We start from the raw sequence: 19,482 nt of genomic DNA on the forward strand, positions 1-19,482 counted from the left end.
TCTCTTTTTATGCTGACAACACCAAATTAGCTTCTGGAAGGAATGGCCACGAATCCGCAAGCCTTGCAAAGAACCTAGATAGAATTTACTCTTGGGTTACTGAAAGTGCAGGGTGGACGGGATAAAGAGTTGCAAACAAAAGCATCTATTGCCGCTTTGAAAATTGCTCTAGAGATAGCATCACGATGCTAACTCTGTGCAAGTCGATTGTTCAGCTACGAGTACATCTTGAATGTGCTTCACCCATTTGGGTTCCAATGAGTTCAGTAGGTTTGCAAAAGGTCAAACAAGTCCAAAGATGTTTCACTAGGAACAACACAGGAATGAGAGAGTTCTCGTATTGGGAGAGGTTAGAAAGGTTGGGACTGTACAGTGTTCAGAGAAGGTCCGAGAGATATCTGGTACTGTACGTCTTCAAAAGCATCCATGAGCTTTGTCCCAACCCAGGATTTAGGGTCAATTCTAGTGACCGCAGAGGCTTAATGTGCCTTTTGAGAGCACCTTCAAGTCCTCGAGAATCCAGGCTAGTTCGACCAATCAAGTCCTCTTCTCTTCTTTCTCGGGCTCCTTCATTGTTTAATTTGCTTCCTCTAATATTGGTATGGAATACGTAGGCCTTATTGATTCGGGAGCATCTTTCAAGTCAGACTTGGACAAATCTTTAAGTAGAGTTCCAGATCAACCCTACATTCAAGGACTAGCTCGATCCGCCAACTCTAATTCGTCTGTAGGCTAATTATCATATGGTAATGATAGAAAGGTAATAAATAGACGAATCATAACCCTCCATTTTAATAGTACTGGGGGATTACATTCCTTGTAGCGGTTAGAAAAGCCTGTGCAAAAAAAACAAACTGAAAACGAATCCCTACAAAATAGAAGCTACTCTGCACCTTTTCTATCTTGCTTTGACCTGCTTTGGTCATTGGAGCCTAAATGGGGACTATATACTCCAAATGCGGTCGAACTTTTGATTTATAAAAGAATCATATGTCTCGAGATTTGAAGGTGCGGTAAATCAATCCGCATGCCTGAAAAGCCTTGCTCACTTTTATTTGCGTAAGTTCCTCAAACTTACCGTCATTCGCAATAACTATTCCCAGATCTATTACTGAGGCGACCTGGTCTAATGGGTTTTGACAATTATCTAGATAGGTCGGTTTTACTATGCCCCAAAGTATATGTAGAAGGAGGAACATTGAGTTATGATATTCAGGAGCCTTTAAAAAATTTGAACCAAATTCTTCCATGTGAGAGGGAAAAGCATTAGAGCTCAAACAAACTTTTCATAAATATTTGGCTTGAACTTTTTTTATAAGTATTTTATCTTTTTGGAAGTAAGTATCATTTAAACATTTCACCTCCAAAGCTTAAATATCTTTACTTAAAAGTTGAACTTCTCACATATTAGGTTCCTCTTGTCTTCATCTAGACAGAATATTATTTAAGACCAAAAAACGAACTTCCAGAGATGCGGACTGCAAACTGAAGCAAAAAATTCCTATCTCCTAAACTATTCCCCTTAAGCCAAATAAGCACTTGATACGACCATAAGAACTTGCTGAATAGGTGAAGCCGGCCAAATTTGAGCCCAAAACTATACTTAGGGAACTCAGGGGATAAATCCAAAGTTATGTGTTAAGCATTATATAAAATTCGAACTTTTGGCCTGCTCTTGGTCAGCTACATAAGCTTGTGACAACATAACTTGGAAAATAACCACCTTGCAAGAAAACAATAAGAGCATCAATTCCATTTAATTGAAAAGATCTACGTTTCTTATTGTATTATCTTAATTCAAAAAATGGCTTAGAATTGCAGTGACCAAGAGCAGACCGATTTGGCACGAAGTTCGTACCATATTTTGATAGGTAAATGGTAAAAATATCGGAGAGTCATAATTTTTAAAACCCATATCAATGCAATGCACTTGAGATATGCTTCTCAATGTAACGCTTGTGCTGAAATTTTGAAAGTTGTGACCATATTTTAGGATCTTGGTTGTGACTGGCGGCTCAGAATATTCAGGATCTCTCAACCTAGTAATGAGAAAGACGAAACTAACTCAAACCGTATGCGTTATGTCGAGAGCAGTGCTTCCAGATACTGTAGATTAGAGGCAGATGGATGGAAAAAGTCCTAATGATTTTCCGAAAAGCGCAAGATCTAGCAAATTGGGTTGCATCAAAATAGCAGTTTGAAGCTTAAATCTAACATCAAGTTAGGTAAAAATGAAGAAAAAAAATAAAAAAAAAACATGAATTGCCCACGGGATAGTGGGCAAGGTCAAGCACGGTAAAATATTTGATCCTACAATGAATTAGAATTGGCAGATCGAGATAGGCCTTGTACGTAAGGCTGGTCTGGAACTGAGTTTAAAAACTTATTTACGCCGGCTTTAAAAGTAGGCATTGGATCATCTAATATGTAGAATTGTCGAAGGCAGGAAGGAAAAGATTTTAAAGGCCATGATCCTTTTTAAAGAATAAACGAGGATTTCATGATTTGACCAGTCAAGTTTCATTACGATTAGATTGTACTCTCACCTCACACGTTATACCCCTGCGGTCATTTTTGTTGAAATATATTCCAGGATTCGGGCATCGTTTGTGAATGCTTTCAAAAAACATATAAAAGGAGATATCTTTCATATCTGCGTTGAGTACTAAAACGCTCCAGCTGTTTTAGCCCCTCCCAATAGACTCATATCAGATATATATTGCGGGTAAAACTACGTTGGACCTTCTCTATTAATAGAATATATTCTTTGAAGCCCTGCAGAGCTCACTGGTCCCTAAACAGGATATGCATACTCCAGATGGGGTTCGACAATACATTTGAAGAGAATCAGCATATTCGTTGAATCGCGAGATTTAATAGTTGGGTATATCCATCCGCATGTTTGAAAGGCCTTCGTCCACTTGGCTTCAATGTGTGCATCGAATTTACCGTTATACTAAATAATCACCACCAGAACTTTAACTAACCCAATTTGCTGAATAGGGTTGCCTCTGGGGATATTACCGAATGTCATAATACTAAGTTTATTAATATTAAAAGAAATATTATTTGCCGATACCCATCTGTATATATTTTCCAAATCGTCTTTCAACACCGAAGTGCAAACACCCGTTCTACCGTAAATCAACCTGGTGTCGTCGGCGTAACAAAACCCAGTAGAGCTTGTTGCTAGATGTTGTAGTGGCAATATAAAGGTAATAAAGAGGATAGGCCCGAGGATGCTGCCTTGTGGTACGCCCAATAATTGATATATTTGACACGTAATTTAGCATATTATCCACTCTTATGTAGTGTTTACGCTCATCTAAAAACCCTTCCATGAACTTAAACAACTTTCTTTGGACACCAGCTGAAACTAAACACTGGAGTAAGAGCCCGTGGTCCACTTTGTTGAAGGCCTTGGCAAAATCTAGATATACTACATCCACCGAGTGATGAATTTTTAATCTTGTTGTCCAGTAATAATATTGTCGAAATGCTGAATCAGTTGCGTGATGACAGTACTATGACGAGAGCTGAAGCCGTTTTGCTACAGTGTATACTGTCATTGCCATCTTCCATTTCTTTCAAGATCAAAGAAGTTTGGACTGTAAAGTATGGAAAAAGGCAAGAAATGTATTTGATGCTATACGTTATCAAAAGCATTAGTGAGCTTTGTCCCAACTCAGGTTTTCGGGTCTATTGTAGCGACCGCAGGGGCCTCAGGTCCGTTTTCAAGGCTTCAAGGCCTAGTAAATCCAGGCTAGGTAGAAAAATGAAGTCCACCTCACTTCTTCCTCGAGTTCCGTCATTTTACATTTTGCTTCTCTCAAATATTTGCAAGGAATATGTAGGCCATGATCCTGTCGCAGGATTTGAGTCAGACTTGGACAAGTTCCTGACCAAAATTCCTGATCAAGCCTGCATTCAAGGGCTAGCCTGATCCGCCAACTCTAATTCTTTGGTGGATCGGATATTATTTCAATTGAAAGCTAAAGAAAGAAGGACTTATAAGTATTTCTATTCATTTTGAACTGCTTGGGATCTCATTCCCAGTAGCGGTAACTCTAGAAACGGTCCTCTGTGGATTGACCCAATCCCAAGGATGAATCCTTGGGCCGCTCCTTTTTTTAATTTATATAAAAGTTGTGACAAACTTGAGTGATTTTGTAAAATGCGTTTTGCAGACTATACTTCACTTTAGATATTTTCAAGTTCTTGAAGTTGAACCATCGAAGAAAACCATGTTCCTCTCCGTTGCTTCGCTTTCAAGTCCTCACTTTCCATGCGTGACATTTTTGTAGACAACTAGTAGTTAAAAATCGATTGATATGACTTGCTTGGAAATAAAGGATCAGCTATCACCCCCATTTTAGTCGATTGCAAAAATTTAGTTCGCGTACTGTACTTGATTAGATGCGAACCAGCTCTTGCTTGTGGTGTCCTAAAAACATATAATTAGAATACAGAGTTTGGTTGGTTTTCATAATTTTTATTTTTATGTACTTCTAAGGATATGGACTTACAACGGGAAGGAAATTTCCTGCCTCCTGAATCATCACCTCATTCCAAATTAACATTCAATGTTTGAGACAACGATCCCATTGACTAACCTAAGCTGGTCAAAGGAACACTCTAACATACGAATGGCTTCGCGTCCAAACGAATGGCCGATGCTACCAGATCTGACAACTTTAGCAAGAAACAATCTTAAGCTCTTCAACCTCAGCTAAGATCACCTGGGTTCGAGAGGATCAAGACTGGTCTCGTGCACTTACGCGTGCGATTTCGTCCACTTCAGAAAATCTCCCGTCCAGAAAACAAACCCCGTAGAATGCGTACTTTTCCCCATTGCAAAATGTACCTCGTGGGTCTCAAAGGTCCTTCCACGGGGAGACCTCAATAAAGCGGATCCCTAAACTCATTACTAAAAGCGAAGGAGTGAATCTTCGGTGGAGAAAAAAAATCGTACTTTGTATACACACCCACACACAGCACATTAGTCGGATTTAGTGGGGTCTAGAGTCGGATCTTTTCTAGAGCTTAAAATTGTTCCTTCGCTTTGAAAACACCGGGCTCGGGTCCCACCATTTCCGCGCCATCGTGATACCAAATCCAGCCTATGATTGGCGCTTGAAGGAGCGCCGAGCGCGGACCTCCATCCATCCACCAAGTGCGCAGTTTGGCGCGTACCGGCGAATAAAAATAGGCCGAAAATCGCGCCTCTTTTTCGGCCATCTCGCACTTCTAATCGAGTCGGGATAGCAGGCACTCCGTTCCGGATCCCATCCCGACAATCTTAACTTATCCTTCGCTTTAGAGCTCCACTCCGATCCAGTCTTCCCAGTCTTGCCAGTCTTGTCCACGACTCTAGCAGATCCAAAAGAAGGCCTTGAAGTAGTCGCACGTACAGTACACATACTCATCTATCCAGAGGGGCTACTATCGCAATCAGCTGCCAATATCTGGCTACAAAACCCATGCTGTTCTACGACCGAAACTGAACACAAAAACAAGACGGTCCAGCCTGTACAACAACTACAAGTAAGTAGGCCTGCTCCATCGTATGAATGTAAGACATATGAGAGAACGAACGAGGGTTTCCACGAGTTTTGTGAAGTCTTGATGCTCAGTTGCTCAAGACTTGCAAGTACGTATGAACTAGGGGGAGTGTTTCACTGTCGATTAGCAGTTGGCTGTGCCTGTGTTCGAACTTAATTTATGTCAAGGAAAGTCGCATCTTCAGATAGACCGAGCGTGAATTTACGCTTTTTGCAGATCGACCTCGGGTCCGACCAGAAGTGGATCGTGTCCATAGCGTGCCACCAATAGTGGGGCTTCATGGCTGAAGGTGGACCCGACGAGAGGACCCCGTTGATCCCGGGTGGTGATTCCATTGCAGGCGATGTCCATATCGGGTGAGAAACAATCAGGATCTTTGTAGTCTTAACATCCTCGGAACGTAATGAAAACCCCGCAGTTTATCTTAGATAATCATCAGGAGTGAAAACGCTCAGGGTTCAGTGTTGGTTTCCCTAGTTATTGATCGGTATCGACCCGAGGGTGGCCCATCCCTCAAACCTGGGATTTCTGAAAGAATGGATTGGGGCACCGTGCTGAGATCTTGGTAGATAGTGTCATCGGGGAAAACATGACCAGCTTCTTGGCATTCAAGAGTAATTAACACTTACCCAGATTACCAATGACAAGATGTGCTATTGTTATTCTTAAAGACGGATCTGAGTCCATCGATTATCGATTCAAAGCTGCGGAATGCACCCTTTCCCCCTCTCCGTCAAAGTTCTCCGCAACATTTTCTCCACCCTCTGTACTGTAGTGCATGTACCAAAACGATGATTAGTCCAGCCCGAGGGTTGGAAGAGTAACTCTCCGCCTTCTCGTTCACGACAGAGGGCTCTTTCTCTTTGCTTGCGATCGTATACAGTAATTTGATATAGAGGGCAATGACTTTGGAGATCTTGTATGGCAATCGATCCCCAAGGGGGTAGGCTGGAATTGAAAAGCAAATCGCTCAGATGTGCCACAGTCTCGTCTGGCATGGCTGACATCGAAGTATGTTTGTGGAGAGAAAGAAGACCTCCGGAACGATGCGAACCCCCGTTATCCCTCGCATTCGTTGCTTATAGAGACTAGAAGAACTCTGATGTATATGTAGAGAGGCCAGATGGCAAGGTACACATACATACATGCTTGCTAGACTCCTAGAATGTAATGGAGGGATGTTTTTCTGAGATGTCAGTCAGATACGCTATTCCAGTTTTGAGCTGCAAAGACTCCCTCCTTCCCTCCCTTGTCCAAAGTGAGCAACATTACTGTACTTATTTCGATGCGTTTCATAAGGGTCGAAAAAAAAAATGTGGAATTATTACCCGACCAATCTATTTACCACATTTCTTGACAGCATCTTATGCACTTGAATCTTGAATTCTGACAGCCAAAGTGTCACTTCCACTTTTGTCAACATTCTTGACGCCTTTGGGGTCATAAATCAGGGCTCGACACTCTGAAAAGTGAAAGTATACTGAAAAACATTTACTGACTTGTACTGTTTTGACTAATCTCAAACATCGTCCCCTAACTCAATTTCAGAATAAGTGTCAGAAAACTCGGTCAATGTTAGGGCTGATTACGTCAGGTTTGACCTATTCTCAAACATTCCACCCTCACCCCCCCAACTCGAGCAATCTCCAAGTTCGAAGTATTACTAGTGTAAACTTCAACAATTCAATGATAAAACCTGCGCATTGCCAGTTGTTAGAATGCTGATGTTTTGGCGCCAGTTTTGAGACCAATCCCAGAACCAGTCCCAAACCAGCCCCCACAACCCCCCCACCCCCCACAACCCCGGTGGAGTTTTTTTTTGTACTGCGTAATTCTAAGGAACTAACTATAGGTTGAGGTGAACTCGAACCATCCAACAACTTCGTACTTTAAGAGCCCGCCAATCACTTGAGCAGTTTACGTTTCCGCCATACTCTTGCCCGCTTTAGCCACTATACTCTTTCACCCCCGCGTCACCCCTCGATCGATCGATTGTCTTCCTTTGTTCCGTTCGTTCGTTTCACCACCCACCCCCACTTTGCCTGAGGGGCTACGCTGAATCTTCCTGGAAGAAATCACGAAATGAACTCGTGATGTTGGATACCTTGCTGAATGGATGGAGCTTGGCTTTCTACGTTCCAGGGCAAGAGTCCTCATTGAGGGATGAAAAGCGATAACAGACGGCATTTCCTACTTTCCAATACTGGACTATTGCGAAGTATCTTTGTACTTTGAACAAAGGCGATATCCATATATCCGTGGGATATATGAATGATGATTTTAAATCATTCCAAGAGAGTATGCATTTGCTTCCATTCAAGTTTCAAGAGAAAATAATGATTGCGAGCTAGCTTGATTAACCCAATTCTTGAGCGTATTGGGGTCACTCGCAACACTCTCGCCGCAAGTTTCAAATGAGCTGTCAAACAAAGAACGCCAAAGATTAATAACTGCTTACGCCATGACCCCAATTGCATTGAGGAGGTGGAGACATTGGACTGCAATGAAGTAACTATTTTGACACGTCTCACGATATCTTATTAACTCCTTTGAGACTGAGCCAAGAGGATCAATCTTATACAGAGGCCCACCGACAATATTGTGCTGGGTTGGTTTTAATAAAGCATTGTCGATCAAAAGCACATTTACTTTTTAGACATTTTACACAATGCCTTGACCAAGAATCACGGAAAATATGCATCATCAATATAGAATCAAATTCACGAAATGAGTCAGTAGTGTGACGAAGACACCGATCATCTTGGTCCCACTTCTCTACCAAAATTGCCTTAAATTTGAGAACTATCGGCCCAAGAGATCCCGAATTTCTCATGCAGTTAATGGAAGCAACCAATCATGTATATATTTCGCGTTTCTCTTTAGAGCTCACTCGTACACCACTTCAGGTGGAAATAACCTTTTCCTCAGCCCTGGCGGGAGAAGTCTGGTGTACACGGCCATGGCCGGTCAACAACGTCGTGACCAGATTTCCAGAGGCCAAGGATCCGGACGGATGATCCCCATTAATAGGAATCGATCGCGTGGCGATGATGAGGATCCTCTTCGTGATGTTCGTGCCGAGATGCCGTATAACTCGTTGGTCGAACACATTCCCGATGACTCTGAAAATGTGTATGCTGTTAGGTACCCCAGAAACAATCCAAATCCATTCCAATCAGCCGCTTCTATCTTCCGCCTTGTTTTCTCCTTACAGAACTGCAGCGCACACCCAATCTCATCGTGAACGGTACTACTCGAGACTCCAGAATCTTATAATCAATGCTTTTGGCGTCGAGTATAACGCCCATCGAGAAAATATGAGCTCGTCAAATGGCCAGGCGCCAACCGCCGAACCTCGGGATCAAGCAAATCAGGGGGAAGAAGGTGGCGATCCTGAAAATCAACCGCATCATGCCTCAACCCAGCAGACCCCATTGCCTTTTGGGGTGAGCATTCTGAATATTTAAAAATACATTGCAATCATATTGGAACGGCTTTTCATTTACTGTTCAATATAGGTTAAACCCGATCACTTGGTCCCAGCTAAAATGTTCGAACTTCACGTACCAATATTGTACCAAGCGGGAGCTGAAGAGTCCAGCGATGCCGAAGCTCAGAGCGACATCGAAGTGCAATCACCCCCGGGTCGGTTTGACAGTTTCATCCAAAGCGCTATTACCATGTAAAAACAGCGAAAATTTATTCAATCATCATGTCGTGATGGTAATTTTGTGCATTCCCTCTTACAGTGGGGCTATTTGGAACACCATGATTGGAACCTCGCTCCTGGCCATGCCTTGGGCCATGGAGTTGTCCGGGTACATTCTTGGACCCTTGGTTTCTTGCATTGTGGGCTTCTTTGCCTCGTTCACGGCCACTAGAATCCTAGTTGTCAACACTGGAGGTACGTGATATTGGGCAAACTAGATTCATTCGTAGCTAGAATATATGAATCTGATCTCTGGGGGTGTAAAATAAGCCGTCGTCGAGTGACATTAGCATCATAAAACAGAAAAATAGTCCCGCCGCGGAAAACATATGCCACAGATCGTGGTTGTCGAACAAATCCAAGACGATGCACTCTCCGTTAAGGTTGCGCGATTCTGCCGGAGAAAGGTCGGAACTGGCCTTAATGGACACGAAGAAGTACAAAGCAGGGATCCAACAAATGACCCCTAAGACAATGTAGATCACTGTCGTCCAAGTGATTCGTTCCTTATGATAGACCTTCATGACGATGTAGTAGACAGCGTAGGTGAGAAGATTAGCAATGAAAATGCCCAAGAGAAAGCTGGAAATCCCGGGCTGAAACACGGCTCCGTACACAATGAAAAATATGTTGATCAAATTGAGTATGATCACTAAAACCAATCTCTTTTTTGAAACTCCGTGAAAATCCCGTTGCTTGATCACCTTGTAGGACGCTCTCGCTAGTTTGGGGAAGATTTTCCAATCCAGAGACCAACGTCCAGAGTGGTAAATTATCGAGGTCAAAACCAAACTCAAACCAAAATAGGTCACAAGGGCCAGAATCCAGAATAGCGTCGTCCCGAAAAAGATCCCCATCACCTCGAAGAACATAATTAGGCCCAATCCGAAGAACACCTTGTAGGCATTAGAAGCGATATCAGGATGACGAAATTGGTAGATCTTCATGAACGAAAGAGTGGCAATCACGTACATGAACGTTGTGTCGAATTGGAAATTTTCTGAGGTGGGACACACGTGATAGCAGGCACTGAGGATCCCTTCGAAAACCATGGCATAACCCATAGCAAAGAGGATGCCGAAATGTTGTGGAATCCCATACTCTGAGGAAACCTCGGCGGGATCCACTTTCGCCAGTTCGGTTATAAACTTCAGATGGACACTCTTTCGATAAGCACTAAGAATAACGAAGAGGATCCCCAAGGCCATGTACCAAATGTTGGAGAAGATGTGATTGAAATCTCTCACCACTCCGACAGGAACTGAGCACAAGAAGTTGTAGTAGCAAATGTCCTGATCACCAGATGTCAGTAGTTTGTCCTGGTAGGAGAGCATGAGTTGAATGGCAGGAATGGTGTAGAATATCCCCATCATGAGAACCAGCCACAAGTAAAGGTCCGACCTTTGAAACATGCGCTTGAACAATTTCAGTTGTTCTCGATCTTTGGCGGTCGTGGCCAGCTCATGCACGTATTTGGGCCGAGGTTTGCTCTTCCCGTTCTCAATTTGCTCGATATCTGTTTGGTCTTTAATGATGTTTTGAGACGAAGCGGGAGCATCTGTAGCTTCATTTGAAGAGGTAATTTCGCATTCATCCGGAAATTCGGTTGTGGTGACTAAAAATTGAAGAGCCAAAAGATAAAACAGTTGTTACTCATGTTACTCACTCTTGAATTTGTATGAGTGTGTAAACCATACCTCTGTAAGTGCCTTGATACAAACGTTGGAATTTCTTCATTTTGATAATCTTATTCTGGATATTCCGATCGCCATACACGGAACAAAGACAGCTTCCAATAATCGCCACGGCACAGAGCACAACCAAAAGCACCACAGACAGGATAACCTCCCAAGCAATCTTGATTTCGGAAATTTGGTTGGATATTTCGAACGAGAAACTTTTCTTTCGGATACTGGATTTGGATTGGGAAATTCCGCACAGTTCATCGGTCTCTGGAATTATGAACACGATGAAGACACCATGTTCATACTCGTCTGGATCAATAATGAATGACGAGATCTCCAACATGCTTTGATAGGATCCTCGAAACCGGACTGTTCGTTCCATGTCTAAAACCGGGCAAAGATACGGTTGAATGGAGATCAACGCACACACGTCTTGGTCTTCGGAGGTCACTTTTACCCTCAGCAAGGCTGTTTTCTCGAACGGTTGGAGATTGACAAATCTGTAGACGGGTGTTGCCGTATCCACACCGGTCAACGAACTCACTTGATTCATATCTGTAGTGAAATCCTCGACCTCGAACAATTTCAAAGTGAAATCCACCTTGTTCCGACTTGAAGTTGATACAACCACGGTAATTTCTTGTCGATCCGGACTCGAAATCACATCATCCAGGAGACACAAAGTGCGTTCCATGTAGTTGATTTTGACGCTGTTCACCAAAAGTGGAACATTCCAATTCGTGGTGCCTTGATTGCTGCGGATGGTCACGCGAAGCGGATGATCGGGTGAGATATTTGGCCGCACCTCAGCCCGGATCCGAACCGTGCGAGGGGGGAAATTGCCCAAATCAAGGCGGTACACAAAATGAGCCTCGGAATCATGGCTAGATTGGTTATTGTACTCGGTTCCCACTTTGGCGGAAATGATGGTCACTTGACGTTGTCGAGTGACTGCGCCATATTTGTACCAGATCATTTCGGAGTTTTGTGCATGGCCCAGCCACACCCAAACATGCGTCAACAAACACCCAATTACGAATTTGAGTAACAACATTTTGTTCCCGTTTTAGGCGTTGATCGGAATCCCGCTTTCGAGTTTGCGGAATTATGCGGGCAAATGTTGGGACCCGCTTATGAGCCGATCGTGGGAATCTGCTCGCTTGGCGCTGTCTTGGGTGCTGCCATCGTCTACTGGGTTCTGATGTCGAACTTCTTGTATAGCTCGGTCGTTTTAGCCTATGGTAAGTTACTAATTGTGACATTCAAACCAGTACAGGCCATTTTGACAAGTATCACCATGAAAAGCCAGAGTACTTCAAAACTGATTCTTCTTATCTTCATTTTTGAACCCTAGTAGACCTTGTGTGTCTTTTCTCTGATAACAACTTTGGCTAAAATGGGACGACAAGTCGGCCTCCGCACTTGACTCATTAATGAGCTCATCATCGTAAAGACTAATGATCATTTTCCCATGTATATTTGATTCAATTCAGATAAAATCACCGGAGCCATGCATGGACATCCCGAGCAATACGCTTTGATCTGCGCCATCTCGCCGGATCGAAATGCAACTGAAATTGCGAACCCTTCTCAGGGCAATAGCGGATATCCAATCTATCCGATGCCCCCTTTTGTTGGACCACTCCCAGCAGTTTTTCCCGACCCCGAGGCCTCGAGTTTCTTTGACACATATTGGACCCATAAGAGCGTTGCATTTTATTTGTCGGGTGGAGTCCTTCCCTTGATCACGTGGGCCAAACCTGGATTCCTCCAGAAGTTCAACTGCATCGGTAATGGCGAAATTTGATGCCGATCGATCGGTTCCACTTGTTCAATGAGATATATTTCGTTTTCTCAGGGACCTTGAACATCTTTGTTCTTATTGGTGTGGTCATCTACTTCGCGTCGGAATGGGGTATCAACGTGGAATTCCACGATATTGCCTCTCCCATGTACATTCCTTGGGGCTCTGGAACCGTATATTGTCTCTCCGGAACCCTGTCCATGGGCATGTTTATCCACAATGCCATCATTACCATCACGTCTAGACAAGGTGCTAGAAAAGAGAATAACGTGAGTGTATTTTGTCCGCTTTAAGGAAATTGGAAAAAGCCCCGTTTGTCTGACTTTCGATCCTTTTATGTCCATTCATTTTAGGTGCGTGACACAAAGATCGCTTTCGCCTTGGTGCTGATTTCTTATCTTCTGATTGGCGTACTCTTTTACTTGTCCTTCCCTTTGCCCAAGAACTGCATTGCTGACGTAAGTGCTAGATATTCATCTCTTTTCTAATATGAAATAACAAAGAAGACTTCAATTGTTTCTTGTCATCTCGCTAATCGGTCAGAAAATGCATCAAGGATCCGCCATCGCATGAGCCATCTCCTCCTTTTTTATTAATTTATGAGTGCAAACTTAAAGCCACCCACACACATACACATACACACAAAGGGGGTTGGCAATATCAACCAACCAACCTGGCATACTACTATCCCACGTTTGTTGGCCTTCATTTCAGAACTTCTTGAATAACTTCCACACCAACAACCCGATCATGGCCGTATGTCGGGTGTTCCTCCTGTTCCAGTTGGTGACCGTGTTCCCCATCATCATGTTGATCTTGCGGAATCAGGTGCTTTCGTTGATGCCAACTGTCTCTCAGGACAATAACACTCTCATTACCTTCATCAATGTATCGACTTGCGGGTTCTGCGTGTTCATCGCCATCATCTATCCGAACATTGGCAATATCATCCGATATTCAGGAGCCGCTTGTGGCATGATCATGATGTTCGTGGCACCCTGTCTGTGCCATATGATGTACATGAGAGAGGAATCTCAAGTTCACCCAATGGCTATAATTCTTGAGGTGATCATCATTTGCGCCGGGGTATTGAATTTCGTGGCCCAATTCCTGCCCTTGAGTTGGTTTGGCTAATCTTTTCGTGGATCGTCTTGGCTAACCATTCTGATAGAGTAATATCTCTACAAACAAAATTCATTCTGACCAACTTGTTATGGCATTCCTTCTTTTTGTACGTGGAAAAAACCAATGATTGTGTAAATATTTCAAGAATGCTTTGTATATACATTGATGGTGGCCCTTGGGATTGATGTAAATATTTGCACAAAACGTAACTTGCCTTTTTTGCCATTGTCAGTCGACTTCGCCGAATTGTGATGTCGCCAAAGTGCCATCCTTTTCAATCATGCCTTGTAAATATTGCCTGCTATTTGTCAGTTATGTAACAACACAATTTGAAGACGTACAGCTAAAATGGGATGTGGATGCATATCCGTTCTTGCCCAGCCAGCTCGAAATTTAGCGTTGAAAAGACGTGTCATCTGAAGTGAACAAAAGAAGAAAAAATCGAAACAAAAAAAAATCTTGAAAACGTTTAAAAGAAGAAAAAAAACTGTTGCCATTGTCATCTGTTTCATAGATTCATGAAATTACGTATGAACATGCTCCTTTACCCATGAAAGTTCAGCATCCGCAGAGCCGTCATGCATTGTTTGTGATTGATCCTTTATTAAGCTTCTAAATACGAGTACTCGCAATTCCTGCCCTCCCGACCTGTCAGAAATGTCACACTTTTGTCAGTTGTCTTGAGTTTTCATAAATATCATCAAAACTGATGTTTGCATTTTTGTACCAATTTTGTACATAGAGAAAATGTAAGGAAGTAGAAAAAAACTGAAATAAACGCCCTTGAGCTCCAAATTCTGAGTATTTATCTATGCAGATTGACGTGCCATAAATGGTTATGGTACAAAAACGCAAAGAATCCTTCATGAGAAGAGTTAAGAGCATCCTTTCACCGGCAACTTCGCGTTTAATGCATCGGATGCCCTTTCAAACTTTAATTTGATCAGCTCAAATTCAGGATCTCAATCTTATCCCTTTCATGTACATGTATTATTTGTTAGTCTTTGATGGTACTCTTTACTCGATCGAGGCACTTCATTGGCACCATTGGTTGGTACTTATAGTACAACCGGACTTCTTTCCAGTGACAAGAATTCACTCGGGATTTACCGCGGGCTTTTTTGTTCGCTTGGCCTGTTTTTTGCTGGCTTAGTTGATAAGCGCACTCAAAACTGAAAAAAGGGATTCAAGGGTAAGAATCCTGGCTTGTGGTCGTAGTTTTTCTTTCGCTCCTACGTTGGTTCCCATGTCTTTATATCCATTTCCTTCACTTACATCGCTTGAGTTTGAAACCTAGTAGAAACAACTTTTATCTTAAAAAACTAAACTTAACTCTTCTGTTTACGTACTGAGGGAAAGGGGTGCAAAGTGCGCGCGCATTTATCCTGTTGGACAGTGTGCACAGTACACCCGGTTTTTTGATGATTTCCTAACCTGTGAGTGATGACGTGAGTCATGGCAATACGCGCGTATTTGTCATGGTTTGTCCATTATCATTGGAAACGCTTGAAGAATAATTGATGAATGCTGAACTTGTTCACCATCCTTCTTTCATCTTTGAAGTCACAATTAGGAAACGTTTCCCAATGCATTAGTCCATATCAAGATAACGTTCCGTTCACTGTTCAGACGCACAATCTGTTTCGCCACGGATCAATGGTTTTGAGATATCTTTGCGATCGTTTCAATTGGATTAAGAGTTGGTTACATAACCTATAATTTTTTGAATACTCAAATACTGTATAATGTAATACATCCTCCGTCCTCAGTTCTGCTGCTAGCGCTGCCGCTGCCGGCACTTCCAGGAACCAGACCCTCATCTTTCCTTCGTTTTCACGCTTGCGCATCTGGTCGGAGAGGTCCGAACGCTCGAGCCTTGCGGCACCCCTTGAACCCATGCTTGAACGAATACTCGTATGTATTGAAGGTGCATGTGCTGGGGAGATGGTCTGAGCTGAGGTGGTATTGCTCGGGGCAGCCCTGGTTTATCGTACCTGCACATTCTGTCAAGTATTCTGCGCCTGTAAATATGTTATGGCACGATGGAAATGGAAGCAAAGCTGGGTAAGAACGAGTGCGCGGCGTTGTCGGAATAACCAGGCACAACCATGTCGATAATGGTTCACGTTGTGACACAAGTTAGTTTGCATGTGCGAGTCCTTTGAAGCAGTCGGACTAGCGCGCTATTGTGTGTACCACTTCTTGACAGTTCTTAACAATAATAGAAATAGTTGGTAGACAGTCTCAGTCAGTGCATCACTTTTCGCTCGTCTCTACGTTGAGAGTCAGGAACCGAAATTTGAAAGACAATACGAACGGTTATATGAAAAAAAGGTTTGTTTTTAAATCTCAGAAACAAGAATCGTTTGAGTTCATATCTTCCTGTTCATCCTTGAGCCTCTTCTTCAGGGCAAGTGTTGGTGTGTGAGTGAGTGAGAAGAATGTATGTAAGAAAATTCTCAAGGTCCTTGGAGGGAAATTAGCCCGGACGAAGCACTCTGCTCTTCATGACGACAACGTCGAAGAAAGAGGCAAAGACGACGACGGCGAAAACCACGAAGAACCAGTGCTCGTAATTTACGTGTTAGATGACAATAATTATCATCATCAAACCCATCCATCGGTTGATGTGAAATCAGTGCAAGAAATTTACATCCTCCCTTCCTCTCTTCGAGATCCAGACACTCGTGTCTCTGAATTCAGTCAGTCAGATCTGATCGTCTCTGAGTCGTGATCCTGGATTTTTGATTTTCCGGGCAGGAAACATTGCCCATCAGTTTCCCGGAAATTGTCCACCTCCTGGTGATATTCGTATTGGTTCTTCCAATCAAAAAGAATATCTCTAAATCAATGTGGAGCACCATGGATCCCAGACGGTCCAAATTGGTGTCGCTTTTGACACCGTGGAACTTGTTCCTCGCTTTTGGGATCATCAATTGCTTAGGCGGAATCATCCTAGAGGTAAGGTCAATGCCTCTTTTTGATCAGTTACAAACACATACGAAAAGAACGCAGGTTGCATTCTAACATGCCTCATTCGTTGAAAATGTCCCCAACTTGTATTTGACATGTGACGGTACAATGTTCTCATGGAGAGCTAAACTAAAATCTTGAGAGAATCTTAAAGATATGGTTGATCGAGGTTTCACTCATTTAGAGGGGTTCAAGTTTATCCAAGTGAACTCTGGTAGATTTTCCAGACAGAAAAAGTGGAATTTCCTAGACGAATAGATTCTGATACGGATTATAGCGTCACTTCCATCGGAACATCGGAATGGCCTGCCTGATGGTTGGTTGTCTCCTTTGATCGGCTCAGAAATGTTGGTCGGACAAAGGTTTGATGAATGTGTTTATCAGACACATCTAGGGGGTGTCAACACAACAAATGAATTGTACCTCTTGAAATGCTGAAAGATAACGCCAACCTAATCCCCCCTTTTGATTGAAGATGGATGCATTGGTGACAAGCTAAGATTCCTACTAGGTTGTCATCCTTGGCCTCGAGTGAGGATCACAAGCGCAATCATAATGCTGTTTAATCTCATAAATTCGTTTTCCCGATACCTGAGAGGGCTTCCTAACCTAAATGCTAGCATCCATCTTAAACACAGAACAAACAGCACAACTGCCACAATATGTATGGATTTCTTTCCAAGGAAGCCTTTTTCCCACCAGACCAACAAAGTTCTCAACCCCGATTGCAAACAGTGCACAAATACATACACACACTCACCCGCCACAATGATGCCGTTCAAATCTGCGTGAGAGTTATTCACAAGGAAATGGAGCCCAGGAGGTTTTGGTTCCTTTTGTGGGCAATCTTATAGTAACCACCAAATTACCACATCAGACCTGTTTGGCGGGATAGAGCGGGCGATTAAAAGTCCTGGGCGAGCTTAAATTGAACTCACTTCAAAAGGAGATTAAGTCGGATTGTAATTAATAGGATCACATTTGTCAGCTGGCTTTGGTCACACTGTCCTGCTCGATGCATCCCGTCGAAAAAATGAAGATAAAAATCCTCGAATCTCAGAGACATCATTCGGTTGGGACCGGTGGGATTTTGCTCAATATGGCACTTTTATTGTCATGCTTGTCCACTTTGGGCGAATGTTTTGGCTATGTTTAGTATGGAACACAATGCCTTTTTGATTATGGGAACCCCGGATCAAATTCAGCTCAGCACTAAGGTCAAAGAGGGGCCATTGTGCAAAAACTCTTTCTGTGTTGCTGGCTGACTAAATAGCAACAATGCTTTGTAAGCATGCTATTTGATCAACTGTTCACGTTCATTAGCACATCAAGTGTTTACCTGGTGAGTACCTAATGCAAAAAGTCCCAGCCATCACTTGTCTAAACCCTTTTGGAAAAAGAGGTGAAGCTACTTCATTCCCATTGCCACCTCGAACGTCGGAACAAAGACAATGAAAAAGAACAACAAAGTAAAGTTCCAGGCGCAATAAATCAATAAAATGCGGCTTCATTTCTCTGGAAAACATGGCCTCTTCTGAGCCAGAGAGCAGATCCCCTTAATTACCACGCTTCATCCTTAATTGCATGAAGTCCAAGTTTTTGCATGAAACCATTCTTGCTCCTCCATGGATTGGAGTGTCAGATGTTGGCTGCAAAGAGGAAAAAAAAGTAGCCTTCAAGAATTTATTTCACGGTGATCATCATCGGTTGAAGACATTCCAGGTCCACGAGTGATGATCTCATCCAATTCTCAAGCTCCATTACGAGATCGCCCCTGAAGCTACTGAGACTATTAAAGTTGATAACCTTTGAATTCCCGAGACGATTTGCTTGGAAAACTAATCAAATAACCCGGAACCGGTTAAAGGGAATGCTCTAACGTGGACTCGAATGAAAACGACAGTTCAAAACACCTCTTGTCGCTATTTTTCGGCCTTGAAATTGGCAAATCGGACTCTGCCATCTGCAGTTTTCAGTAACATAGTCCCAGAGTGCATATCATCAAGTGAGATGTCCTCTTGGCCAAAAGCGAATATTCATGCACACAGGCGATGGAAACTCATTTCTCTTTGGCATCTTCTAAAATGGGCTCTTTTCTCAGCTGGCTTGACAGTCCTGCTCTCTGGCCTCGTATAGGGCATATCATATAAACCTCCAGTGTAGCCCACATACTGTACGTACGTAGTGGATACGTCGTATGAAGGAGAGATTTGAATTGAAAATAATTTGGCACATTGCACGTCCGTCTCTCTCTCTCTCTCAGTTGAGAGAAGCAGATAGTGTACATAGTAGGTACAGTATTGAGTACGCACAAGTGGCCATACATACACAGTTGTTGGTTCATCATCTCACCTACAGAATATTAATGATGTTCGTGCATTAGACAAAGTGAGAGAAATCTACTCACGAGGAAGAAAAACCACCAACTGAAATGCCACAAGAGCAAGAGTCGGCGACGGGAGGAAAACACTTCCAAGCCCTGAACGTGTCCAGATGAGAGGATTCATCTTTCGTTTCTTGTTCTTTCTCTCCTTTGAGAAAGAGAAGAAGACTTGATAGATTTCTGGAGTCATTAGAGGCCAGCTTTTCGGGGGATTTGTGTCCAAAGTGATCGGGTAAGCCAA

General features: G+C 43.0%; 3 protein-coding genes and 2 long non-coding RNA genes across 6 annotated transcripts in view; 2 read left to right on the forward strand and 3 right to left on the reverse strand.

The window, feature by feature from the left end:
* Window positions 1-5,147: 5,147 nt before the first annotated feature.
* On the forward strand, window positions 5,148-14,680 carry LOC131892648 (neutral amino acid transporter 9-like). Of its 2 annotated transcripts, none has more exons than XM_059242470.1 (11): window positions 5,148-5,544; window positions 5,779-5,918; window positions 8,446-8,706; window positions 8,777-9,008; window positions 9,081-9,244; window positions 9,312-9,466; window positions 12,027-12,197; window positions 12,450-12,746; window positions 12,815-13,029; window positions 13,114-13,218; window positions 13,475-14,680. In XM_059242470.1, exons 2-11 carry the CDS (start codon window positions 5,842-5,844, stop codon window positions 13,892-13,894), a joined length of 2,097 nt encoding a protein of 698 aa, XP_059098453.1. In that variant the 5' UTR covers window positions 5,148-5,544; window positions 5,779-5,841; the 3' UTR covers window positions 13,895-14,680. The 2 variants fall into 2 exon arrangements, with proteins under 2 accessions (XP_059098453.1, XP_059098454.1); XM_059242471.1 differs by having other exon boundaries at window positions 5,540-5,650.
* LOC131892651 (uncharacterized) lies at window positions 5,912-6,878 on the reverse strand. The gene is made up of 3 exons (XR_009374605.1): window positions 6,708-6,878; window positions 6,192-6,510; window positions 5,912-6,090 (listed from the first exon to the last, which is right to left on the reverse strand). It is a non-coding gene; the product is annotated as an uncharacterized LOC131892651 (long non-coding RNA).
* On the reverse strand, window positions 9,238-12,033 carry LOC131892646 (SID1 transmembrane family member 1-like). Its single transcript, XM_059242469.1, has 2 exons — window positions 10,969-12,033; window positions 9,238-10,886 (listed from the first exon to the last, which is right to left on the reverse strand). The coding sequence occupies exons 1-2, from the start codon at window positions 12,008-12,010 to the stop codon at window positions 9,502-9,504; spliced, it is 2,427 nt and encodes an 808-aa protein (XP_059098452.1). The 5' UTR covers window positions 12,011-12,033; the 3' UTR covers window positions 9,238-9,501.
* LOC131892650 (uncharacterized) lies at window positions 14,171-15,957 on the reverse strand. The gene is made up of 2 exons (XR_009374604.1): window positions 15,320-15,957; window positions 14,171-15,057 (listed from the first exon to the last, which is right to left on the reverse strand). It is a non-coding gene; the product is annotated as an uncharacterized LOC131892650 (long non-coding RNA).
* A 74-nt stretch (window positions 15,958-16,031) lies between these two features.
* The window catches only part of LOC131892649 (uncharacterized), a 41,644-nt gene continuing 38,193 nt past the window's right edge, over window positions 16,032-19,482 (forward strand). Inside the window, exon 1 of the mRNA XM_059242472.1 lies at window positions 16,032-16,846. Within this exon, the coding sequence (XP_059098455.1) occupies window positions 16,736-16,846 (111 nt within the window). The 5' untranslated portion in view covers window positions 16,032-16,735. The remainder of the gene's footprint in view (window positions 16,847-19,482) is intronic.

This window comes from Tigriopus californicus, chromosome 2 (assembly GCF_007210705.1).
Source record: "Tigriopus californicus strain San Diego chromosome 2, Tcal_SD_v2.1, whole genome shotgun sequence".
Taxonomy (NCBI): Eukaryota; Metazoa; Arthropoda; class Copepoda; order Harpacticoida; family Harpacticidae; genus Tigriopus; species Tigriopus californicus.